This window comes from Eretmochelys imbricata, chromosome 9 (genome assembly GCF_965152235.1).
Source record: "Eretmochelys imbricata isolate rEreImb1 chromosome 9, rEreImb1.hap1, whole genome shotgun sequence".
In the NCBI taxonomy this organism is placed as follows: domain Eukaryota; kingdom Metazoa; phylum Chordata; order Testudines; family Cheloniidae; genus Eretmochelys; species Eretmochelys imbricata.
In genome coordinates this window covers 16,759,320-16,771,521 of record NC_135580.1, presented here as the reverse complement: position 1 = coordinate 16,771,521, position 12,202 = coordinate 16,759,320, and the positions used below count along the sequence as shown (strand labels likewise).

The 12,202-nt window shown below is 40.3% G+C and overlaps 1 protein-coding gene and 1 non-coding gene across 2 annotated transcripts in view; one reads left to right on the top strand and one right to left on the bottom strand.

The window, feature by feature from the left end:
- Positions 1 to 6,848, top strand: part of PRKCI (protein kinase C iota) — a 44,844-nt gene extending 37,996 nt beyond the window's left edge. Inside the window, exons 16-18 of the mRNA XM_077825743.1 lie at positions 1,350 to 1,439; positions 1,748 to 1,863; positions 3,794 to 6,848. Coding sequence (XP_077681869.1) covers positions 1,350 to 1,439; positions 1,748 to 1,863; positions 3,794 to 3,881 — 294 coding nt within the window. The 3' untranslated portion in view covers positions 3,882 to 6,848. The remainder of the gene's footprint in view (positions 1 to 1,349; positions 1,440 to 1,747; positions 1,864 to 3,793) is intronic.
- Positions 6,849 to 11,896: 5,048 nt separating this feature from the next.
- On the bottom strand, positions 11,897 to 11,969 carry TRNAV-AAC (transfer RNA valine (anticodon AAC)). Its single transcript has one exon. It is a non-coding gene; the product is annotated as a tRNA-Val (tRNA).
- Between the last annotated feature and the right edge of the window lie 233 nt (positions 11,970 to 12,202).

Here is a 12,202-nt window from a genome sequence, read left to right as displayed (position 1 = left end):
GAAACAATATGGCCAGAATATTTCAGAAGGGAACTTCTGAGAGATCACTTAAGACTTCTTATTTCAGAACAAAATGTCTCCCCCCATGTTAGTTAGTGAAGGTCTTGAATGCAAGTTTCTGGGCTTGACAAACTTCCCTTTCAAATGTGATGACAAAGACCATGTCATTTAATGTCTTTGGTATTTAAAAATAAATTTTGCTTGGAAAATTGATATGAACTGGCGGCAAATGCTTATCAACTTTTTCAATAAGTTAAACGTGTTACAGCAGTGGTCACCAACTGGTCAATCGCGATCAACAGGTTGATCCTAGAGGATCTCTCAGTCAATCGTGCTCTCTGGTGGCGCAGTGTGGCTGCCACTAAGGCAGACTCCCTACCTACCCCAACCCCATGCTGCTCCTAAAAGTGGCCAGCGCAGTCCCGGGGGCAGGGGTCTCGCTCTGCACGCTGCTCCTGCTTGCAAGCACTGCCCCCGCAGCTCTCATTGGCTGGGAGAGCTGCGGGGGGCGGTGCTTGCAGAGAGGGGCAGTGTGCAGAGCCATGTGCCCCCTCCCCTCTAGGTGCTGCAGGAGCACGTTGGGCCCCTTCCGGGAGAGGCATGGGGCAGGGGTAGGCAGGGAGCCTACATTAGCCTCGCTGCGCCCACTGCCAACTAGGAGCCACTGGAGATAAGTGTTACCCGGCAGGAGGCCGCACACCAACCCCCATCCCTGAGCCCCCTCCCAGAGCCAGCACCCCAAGCCCCCTCCTGCACCCCAGCCCTGAGCCCCTCCCGGAGCCAGCACCCTAAGCCCCAGCCCTGACCCCTCCTCCCAGAGCCCGCACCCCCTCTTGCACCCCAATACACTGCCCCAGCCCGGAGCGCTCTCCTGCACCCAAACTCTCTCTTAGAGCTTTCACCCTTCACCCCTTTCTGCACCCCAACCGTTTGCCCCAGGTTCAACTTGGGGTCTTCTAATGGGGTTGCCTGGACGTTCTCCACCTATGAAAATTCCCATATTAAATCCAGTTGTGACCTGGCCAGTATAGGTCTCAAGCATGCAATATATTTTGATATTTGCACATTTTAACTAAAAGGGGGGGGGCATATAACCAAATACAGAAGCTTGTAACTGAATTACAGCGTATATTAGGCAATTCTTCCTGTTTCTGAAGGCAGAGTAAAACAGTTGCAGATTTAAATTTGAGAATAGGGCTACTTTGGCCAGTGCGTTAGCCTAATACACTTGCAGCTTTGACATTAGTGTGTCTAATGAAATCTACAATGAGTAACTTTAGCCTTTTATGCTCGAGGTCACATATTCTCCAAATAATTTTTCACTTTGAAACATTTTCGTTTTTCCATAGGATCCAAAGGAACGTTTAGGCTGCCATCCTCAAACAGGATTTGCAGATATTCAGGGACATCCATTCTTCCGCAATGTTGATTGGGATCTGGTATGTAAACACTGATGGGTTTGTTTCTTCTGGTATGTGCAGTATAGCTCTGAAAGTTTGTCTTAACTGAAGGTTAAAAGGGATGCCTAATTTTTTTTAACTGTTTTAAACTGTTCTGTGAAGAGAGGACGTAGATTCCATTAACCCTTTTACACACTAATCATATTAATTTATTTAATTAATTTGCTGGAATGTTTGTAAGAGACATGAGAAATTTAAGTAATGTTTTCAGAACTCAGTCCTTTTTTAAACATAAATGTAATCTGTCTGATAGGCTGTTACTCATACATACTTTAAATTATTTCTAGATGGAACAAAAACAGGTGGTTCCTCCATTTAAACCAAATATATCAGGTGAATTTGGTCTGGATAACTTTGATTCCCAGTTCACTAATGAACCTGTCCAGCTCACTCCAGATGACGAGTAAGTAACTCAAACTTAACAAAACCTTTTTTAAAAAAGTTAGTAAATTATAATGGTGCAAGATCAGTTTGATTGGCTTTATAAAAGATGTACCTACAGGGTTTTTATTGCAGTCTGCTGCTAGGGTGTGGGAACTTTCATTCAGTGTGGTTCTCTCTAGACTTGGAAAAAGTGAACCAAATTTTACACCAAAATCATTACAAAAACTTTGGGAGTGAAAAAGATGCTCTCAAAGTGTTTAAAATTTTTATGGAGACAGTCAATGGGTGCTCTTTTTGGAGGTGGAGGCTTGAGGGTATCCTCTTCGAAGAGACCTTTTGCTAACACAAGCACAGGTGTTTGATTTTTCAGTGTGCTGGGTCTTGCTTGACCCTTAGCTCTGCTCCAGACCCTGCCCCCACACCACCCCTTCTTCCAAGGCCCTGCCCCCTCCTCCAGCACGTCTCTCCCTCACTCCTCCCCATCCTTCTCAAAACCTCCTGCACGCTGTGAAACAGCTGATTGTGGTGGGGAGGGTGTGGGAGGCACTGATCAGCAGGACCTGCTGGCAGGTGGCAAACACTGAGGGGGCAGGGAGGGAGCTGATGGGGGGGCTGCTCAGCACCCACTGTTTTTACCCCGGTGGTGCTGTAATCCCGGAGCACCCTCTGAGTTGGTGCTTATGAACACACGCCATATTTGCAGTCTTGTAGATCTTTAACCAAGATTTGGGGGTTTTAATTTCATCATTTGATTTCTTGGGACGCTGCAGTCTTAAGGGTACATCTACACTACCCGCCGGATTGGCGGGTAGCGATGAATCTATTGGATTGATTGATCGAGTCTAGTGTAGATGCGATAAATCGATCCCCGATCGCTCTGCTGTAGACTCCTGTACTCCACCCTTAGTAATCAGCCTAAACCAGACTGCTCTCTTTATTTTAGGAGCTTGAGGGCTTTCTATAGTATTTAATGAAATAACTTTGGAACATTATGCATGAATAACTTGTAAGCACTACCAGCCGATACAAATGTTCCATACCCTCACTTATTGTAAATAAGTATCTTGCTTGAGATAGTTGAGTGAAGATACACTGAGAGGAGTAGTAACTAATTTCTTAATTTTTTTAAGACACCATCCATTCTAGAAGGGTTTAACCTAACAGACCTGTAGAGAGTGCTGTGCCAGGAGGACCTAAGGAAAGGAGAAGCCAAGTCAGCTCTCATAAATGGAGCCAGCCTCGTACCTCTGTATGCAGTAAGAAAAGGAGGACTTGTGGCACCTTAGAAACTAACAAATTTATTTTAGCGTAAGCTTTTGAGAGCTACAGCTCACTTCATCGGATGGATTCAGTGGAAAATCTCCCCACTGTATTTTCCACTGAATGCATCCGATAAAGTGAGCTGTAGCTCTCAAAAGCTTATGCTCAAATAAATTGGTTGGTCTCTATGGTGCCACAAGTCCTCCTTTTCTTTTTGCGGATACAGACTAACACAGCTGCTAGTCTGAAATCTGTATGGAGTGTTCAGCCCCCACCTCTCTTTGGTAAAGAGCAGAGACAGCAGGAGCCATGGGGAGGGCAGAATGTGGTATGAAGCCAGAAGTCTCTTTGTGTTTAGAGGCTGGCAGAGAAGTAAGTTTGTGTGAGGATTTTGCTGCACTGAGATGGAGTGGCTGGGCCTACTTTGGTGCCTGGGTGAAGACAAGAACAGGGCTGTTGCCCTTTCTCTTATGCACCTGTTCGTTGCTTGCTTCCCTGCAACTTCTTGACTCCTGTTCCTCAGAGGACTACAGAAGAAAGCCCTCCTTAGGGTTCTAAAGTTTAAGACCAACTCTTTATGGTTTAGTTTCCTCATCCTTTTTATACAACTTTGATACTCTTAGTTGAGTAATATTGCAAGTAGCAATTTTGTGTTAACTCAAGATACTAACTAGTTTTTATTTTAACAGTGATATTGTGAAGAAGATTGACCAATCTGAATTTGAAGGCTTTGAATATATTAATCCTCTTTTGATGTCAGCTGAGGAATGTGTCTGATCTTTCGTTTCTGGACTGTGCCATATATTGCACCTATCACTTGTTTTCTGCATGGATAAACAAATTGCCATTTGGTTGCACTTGCATCAAATGAAAAACATTTTACCCTTGCCACCAGCTGTGGAGTCAGATTTTTAATCTTGGTTGTTACAACTTGCTATCATGCTGAACTTTGTGTTAGGCTGCAGAAATTTTTTGAAATGTTAATCTTCCAACAATCTTGCCAAAGTCTAATTTTAATATAGAAGCAGCCATTGGTTGCTAACTCTCAGCTAGCGATTTTTCTGTTTAAACTGCTGTAAGTAATGTAGCTGTCTGCTTAAGGAAAAATCTTCTTACTGCTTTAAGAGCATGTGTTGCATTAGGGCACATAATGAAACAGCATTAAAAGCCATTATATACTTGCATTTTAACAGCAAGACTGACAAGACTTTAGCCCTGGTAACTTCTAAAGCCTCTCTCCAACCTTGTTATGTACACTGACCTTTTCAGGTTTACAGTTGAAGCTGTAGTGTTGCCCCCATACACTCAAATGACAGTAGGACAGCAGTTCTTTAAAATGGGTAGAGTGAAGGAGAGTGGCTGCTTTCTTGGACTAGGGAACATTGATTCTGTTCCAAGAGAAGATTATGCTCGTGTAATTGAATGAATAGATTCCACTCCTGAGCTACTTCTGATTGATAACTGGGGGTAACTCACACACACACACACACACACACACACACACACACACACACACACACACACACACACACACACACACACACACACACACACACACACACACACACACACACACACACACACACACACACACACACACACACACACACACACACACACTTTGCTATGTGAAAAGTGAGTGCCTTTCCAAGCCTCTCCCTTTCAGCAAGGGCTGTAAGTGATGTAAAGTGTCAGTTTAAGTGAGTGGAACTCACTTCATACTTTTTTTAAAGGAAAAAATCTGCACAGAGAATTCTTTTTAGCAGAAATTGGCAGCTAATATTCAAGAATGTAGGACCTCATGTTATTTATTCCTTAAGTTTTGGTAGATCTGAATGGTTATATTATAGCTACAGCCTAGCTAAGGAGAAGACAGTAAAATTAATAGAATCTTATTGCCGTGCTGTTGGAAAAGCGTTCACTCTTCCCAGTGGAAAAAAGAGTGCATGTTTTTTATTCATGTAACCCAGTATCTGAAAAGTGGAAGGGCTAGCCACAGTGACTCCTGAACTTTTTTGATGTTTTTCAATTATGAATAAGCTCTTCCAAATCTTAGGTGTCCACAATGGACTTAAACTAACTGGCAGAAAAATTGGAATAAATGGAAATAATTTAAACAAGAAGTGACTTGACCGGAAGTGTGATTCTTATAAATGTCCTTATGGATACCTAAATATTCAAACTTTTTTTTTTTTGAATCTTTGAGGGATATATTGGCTGAAGAGATGCCAAATATATTTTATGCTTGGTTTTAAAACATTTTTAAGTAAAAGGGATATTAAGAGACAGTCAAATCTATATAAATTCTCCTATAAAAGGCTTAAGCTAAACTGCTAAGTTTAGTAAAAGCAGAGTTAATAGAACACTATTCTGAAAACACAACATACCTTAGGGCTTGTCTACACTGTGCTGGCAAAGCACATCAGGGGGTGGGATTTGTAGAGTGCACTAATATTCTGTACTGTGTTCACCCTGCTGGTGTGCTCTAAAAGGTACCTAGTTTGCATTGATATAGTTGCAAGTGCCATGTAGACAAGCCTTTAGCAAGAATTACCTAAGGTTAATGAGCTTCCCCTCTGCTGCTGTTTTCCCTTGAAAGCTATAGTGCATTGACACTATAATTTCAGTCTTGGTGATGTGAATTACCTTCATTTGTACACTTAAACTGTTTCATACACTGACTTAGTAGCTTTAATGAGAGAGGTTGACACTACGTGGTTCATGCCCATAGTACAGTACCTAGCTCACTTTTGTTTACAAGATACATTGTAAGACTAATCTTTTAAAAAATATATTAGGCTACATTTTCAAAACTGACAAGCTGTTTTGGGTGCCTCAACTTTTGGGAAGTACTGAGCCTGGCCCCCCTAGTCTCATGAAAATAATGCTCCTGTAAGATGTCTCAAGTTGGGCCCTTAAAATCAGAAGCTGCTCTTTAGGCTTTAATCTATTTAAATCTTAAAGGTTTTTTTCCACTACACAAGTTAAATTTGGGATAATCTTGAAGTATTTAGCCTTTGACTTGTAAAGTCGTCGTCTGTATAGAAGTCTGGAATTTGTTGGTATTAAACTCGGAGGCTGCTATCCATGAGGAATGGACTGGACTCTATACAGTGACTCAAATTCATAGGATATTCAGTGGAAAACAGTTTCATATAGGAAGTGCATTTTCAGATTTTCATCATGCACATAAAGATGAATGGAATTCTCACTTTGAAGTTTTTGTGCTTCATGCAAAAACTTTTTTATAGATAATGTTACAGAAGTTACGCATTTTTTATTTATGTATTTTAACCTTAAGATCTGCCTTCTGTTTTAGTATCAACTTAGTTAACAAAAAAAGTGGTAAATATTTTAAACAATTGTCACTGCAAGTCTATTTTTTACTTTCTCTTCTAAACTCTAAGTGCCATGACATTAACTGTTAATTTTTTTTTAAGTTGTTAAATGTGTAGAGGCTGTCTTAGCATATTCAGCAGGGAAATCAGGCATGGACAGTCAAGTACAGTAGGTTATTATATCTTGTAAAGATAAACGGTCTACATCAGGATCATGTGTTTATGCGGAGTAACCTCATTTCTGTATACAAATTGGACTCTGGGTGCTCTTCTAGTTGAATACTGTTGCTACTGTATTTTTCTCCTTCACCTAGAACACTGTTTTGAACATTATACTGTGTAATCATTTCCTGTATTTGTGCACACTTTTTTTTTACTTGTCTTTAAATAAAACATTTATATTAGGGCTCTGAATATTGTATTAACACCAGTATAACGCACTCAGAGAATGATGGATAGTTTCATGTAACTGGATTGTATGCTGTAGTTGGAACCTCTACAGTTTTATCCAAGTCTCTCTTCTGCAAGCAGTCCTACAGCACACTGACTTGCATTTCATAATTATGTAGCCATAGACCTTCACCCAGGGAAGTCCTGAAATAGTGACCCAACAAAAGAATCAAGTTTGTGTGCAAGAGAAAGGAGCAAGGCTTAGGAGTACTTAGTGGTGCTAGCCAGTGACTGAGCGGCTAGCATATATGACAGGTTTGGGGATAAAATTGACAGTTTACAGTGCTATTTCAAATCAGAAAGAATGGGATAATTTTGTAGCTGTTATATGGAGATCACGTTGCAACTGTAACCAAACAATTTGATTAGTGCTGTTTACAAAAATATTACATTAAAAGATATTATGGCAAGGATATTATGTTTTTAAGAGTGCCAGATCATACTCAGTTCAGCCCAATTGTGTGCTTGAGTACATCCAAGGGCCCCAACAAACAGGTTCCATTCTGCTACCAGGAAAACATCTTTTTCTGGTTTCTATGTGGACTGTGTTGCAGTAACACCCTTGGAAAATTTTACTTCTCCCTAGGTGAGTGCTGCAGCCACCTCCTACACTACCTAACTGCCTCCACTAAACATCATAAAAGCAAAAAGCATCTCATTCTCAAGATAAGTCTGACCGGCTTCTCCTAACCTGTGAGACCAAAACATAGTCCAAGCCTATGTCCTCCCTGCCTTCAGAACCTGTCACTTTCCAATATTTGAAGCTGAGCATTGATGTTAGAGCATTCCCCTGGAGTTTTAAAGGACTCCAAAGACACTTGCCCTCCTTGTGTGATCCTATGATTGATTAGGGTGTGAGGTTGTCAACCTGTGTCTTATGACCACCGCACCCTTCCCATATTAAATGGAAGGGGGGGATCTCCAGGGGTCCTATTGTAGGAAAAAGTTGAGAACCATTGCTCTTGAATTTCTTTCTAGGTGTGATTTTTGAGTTGCAGTGACATCAGCTAGGATAGGTGAAACTACAGATTTTCTTGCAAAATTGTATTTAACTATATTTTGCCACGACACGTACTGGTACTGAGAACTAATGCAAGTACCAAAAAAACCCCTCCATGTTTCAAATTGATCAATTCCTCCTGTCCTTGTGTCCCATCATGAAATAAAAGGATATACAGAGGTATCTAAACTCAGGCTTCAGTCATTTTGCTAAAAATAACTTACTGTATATGATTCACATTGATACAACTTGACATTTTCTCCTTCACAGGTTTTTTTTAAACAGTCTCTTCTTAGACTGTCAAGCAGCTAACACGATTTTATATGTACATTGTAACATTCTAGTTACTATAATTTATCAAATCTTTAAATTGGGTGAGATTGTTACATTACCTTCTGGGGATGGCTTGGGAAGAATATCAAGCTGTACATTGGAAATAGACACAACAGAAAACAAGTAATGCAACTGTTCCAGATTTCTATTCTGGTGGACTTGTGAAGATTTGTGCATGGTATGTGTCCTCAGAATAGTCTATCTTCTGCATAGAAATATTGGCTGTGCTTTTCCCACAGATGAGGAAATTGATCTAAATGACTTGTAAAAGAACAACAAGCTTCTGCTTATTTTTCCAGTGTCTAGAAAGAAAATTCACCTTCAAGTTTTGTTCACTTTAGAAATTCACATGGACTATTCTTGAATACTCCTGTGGCTGATGTAAGATTGACATCAAGTGCCAGCACTACTAATTAAAACTCGTGGAATAATGAATGACAGCTCTCTGAGCTCAACACCTATTCTTCAATTCAGGGCTGCATGTTCCTGCACACATTTGAGATCTCTAAGAGCCCTCCACCAAGAAAGACAGACAAGACTTGACCTTCCTCATATTTCAAAGGGGAAGAAAGACACTTAGAACAATCTTTTGGGGGACACTAACAAAGTTTTATTAAGCCTACACTATCAATTATTTAATAAGCACTTGATACACAGTTATTCCTAAAAGATCTGATCCTGTATGCTGCTGAGCACCCTAAACTCTGTTGATGTCAGCGGAAGCTTGCCTCTAGGAGCTTTGCACCACTTCACAGGATTAAGCCATGAGTGGGGCCTACAACCGTGTTACGCAAGTCAAGTGCTGTAGATGTTACTGCAATATTTATAATATTACATCTTAAACATTACTAAAGCAACTGTTTTAGCTTTAACTTGTCAGAAAAAAGGACATGCTAACAAATACTTGCTTGACTAGAAAATGCATATTTTTGTCCTTTATCTCTGTGTTCAATTAAATTTTATTTTGGCAATTTCAGAGATTATGTATCAGGAAACATTAGCAAATGCTAAATTTCTCTGTAGAAAACTCCCTTTGTTCACAAATGTGCCACTTGAATGGAATCTGATTCAGAAAACAGTGTGACAAGATTTTTTTACACATTTAGCAGTTTGACAAACAGTTTTAGTATGTGTGTTAACCAGCTCACCTGAAAGATTCTTTTATTTTAAGTCTTAGTACAACATTAATTGACATGTCACTTTGCAGGCAGTAATTTGGAATGAAATTTTTCACTTACGCATTAGAAATGCAGATCAGTTGTCTCACTCTCTCCCCTTCTTAGTGTGTGGGTGAGAGGTATCGCCCACCAGAGACTACATTAAAGAATGTTAAAGGTGACCTGTAATGGGTTTTTTAAAAAGTGTACTTTTTTTACTTTATTATATTGAAGGCTTAAATTTTTGTGGGTGTGCTCTGCTTATTTTTATTTTAGAAATATTAGGCATGTCATCTCTTGTCTTCATGACTTTTGTAGGACCTCTTGGATGTCTTAGACATGGATCCGTTATCCCACTTCAACTGAAAAAAAAAACACCCCTTTCAGGCTATATCAATACGTCATATAATACAGAAAAAATCCTGTTTATGTATTGCCTTTAAAGGTCTCCCATAAAGACATAAGTTGAGGCTGCTTTAGACTTAAACATATCAGTATTTTGAATACCTGAGGGTTTCTGGTTTTGCATTGCACTGTAAGACTGCCTTAAATATGAGTTTCCTTAGTATCCTAAGAAATTAATTTTAGTTTATGCACAGAGGTTAGTAGTAAAAACACAATTCTCCTTTTTTTTTTTAATGCAACTTGTGAACAAGAACTGTAGGCAAATGTCTTTATGTAACACCATTTGTGCCAAAACACTTTACACACTTTTATATGTACAGGAATTAATTTACAGAAAAATGGGATGGCCAGGCATCCAACTGTACAATAGGACAGAAGGCTAGAAAAGTTTTGGACAAGGATAGCTAACTCTTACAAATTCATGAAAACTAATGTCCAGGCAGGACAGTTCCCATCCTCAATATCCTTCAGGTTCGGGCCCAAAGATGGGTAGATCTCAAATATTTCTATTTGCTATAATCCATTGCTAGGGCCCTGAATCCCTACATATTACATGAACACACAGTATTAGTACTATTCCAAAGTTCCCTTCATAGAACTAATTAGTGTCCTAGCCACAAGAATTTACTTAATGAAGGGGAAAAGAAAAAAATCTAAATGGGGATGATCTCCATCTTTTAAAAATGCTTTGACATCATTGGAATCTTTGTAAGTGAAACGTGGTAGAAGTTGTATTTCAGTGATTTTCGTTCTCTGCCACTTTTTCTGAATTCTATTTCTTTCACTCTCCTTTTCTTTTGTCAGCTCACATTCACTTCACTTAGGAAGGAAGAATCATGTACACAACTACAAGATGGGGAATAAGTGGCTAGGTGGTAATACTGGGATATGGGGCTTATATTGGATCACAAATTGAAAATTCCACAGCTGTGGAAAAGATTAATGTTGGGTGTATTAACAGCTGTATGTAAGGAATGGGAGATAATTGTCCTCTTCTAGTCAGCACTGGTGAGGCCACAGCTAGAGTATTTTGTCCAATTCTGGGCACCACGCTTTAGGAAAGATGTGTCCAGAGGAGGGCATGTGGGGAACATGCAGGTTCACATGCAGAATTGCAAATGGAATTTTTGTTTATTTTGGTTTGCAAGTACATCTCATTGACTTTTGGTTTTGACTGATACTTGAAGAAGGGGTAATATGACCTACAGCCAGCAGGGAAGCACCAATTCAGACACTGGTGTCTAGCCATTCTGGTTCCATACTTACTTGGCTTCTAATGTTGCTGGAATAGTCCTGCAGTGCATTCACATTGGCAAATCCAAATAATTTCAATTTGCTATGCCTTCTATTTCTGTTATCTAATATTAAAAATCCTTCCCTGTCCCCTTCACAGGAAGAAAAAAATATTACGTGTTTAAACAAGCTCCAACATTTTGCTATATTAATTAAATTGTCTCTTTGGGCAATGATAGATTCAGCATTTCTTTGAGACTACTTTAAGCCCTGGCATTTTCAATTATGCTAGTTTTTCAGCCTGCAGCAAAACAGTATCACTCAGGCCTGTGTATATATGCCCTTACCCTACTGGCACCTGTACCAAGCACATATATTTCTACAGCACCTCCTGCTTTCCCAAGGAAACAGTCCAAGAGAGGTACAGCTTCACATAGTGTAGGTGAAAGTAGACAGGGGTATATCAGTCTATTGTGCATATACTTACATCTGCTTGTGTTCTTCCACCACAACTGTAGATTTTTCCAGTGTTGGGCACATGGTATATGGTTCATAGTATCATAGAATATCAGGGTTGGAAGGGACCTCAGGAGGTCATCTAGTCCAACCCCCTGCTCAAAGCAGGACCAATCCCCAATTTTTGCCCCCTGATCCCAAATGGCCCCCTCAAGGATTGAACTCACAACCCTGGGTTTAGCAGGCCAATGCTCAAACCACTGAGCTATCCCTCCCCCCATAAAACAAGAGTCAGACATTGGTGCTACCAATTATTAATTTGGTGTCCAATCACAAATACTTTGAATTCCAACTTCATTGGTAGCTTTGGGCACTCAACAAATCTCAGGAGAACCTGAGTATCTTTCAGAATTGGCAAACTGTTTCCGCCCGGTTTCGAACCGGGGACCTTTCGCATGTTAGGCGAACGTGATAACCACTACACTACGGAAACTTGCCCTTGTTCAGTCTATAGCCCTGGTGAGATCTTCCATGGTGCACAATTCCTCCAGGAGCTGGCAGACCAACGGAGTTCCATGGTTTGTGTTTTACTGCTAACATGTGTCTGGATTGTTGGAATAGCTCCACTTCTGCATATTGGCTTTTTGACCTGCCAACTGTTATTCAGAGGTGATTTAAATATCTCCAGGTCGACCAATCCCTCTCCTCACATGCAGGAAGGCATTC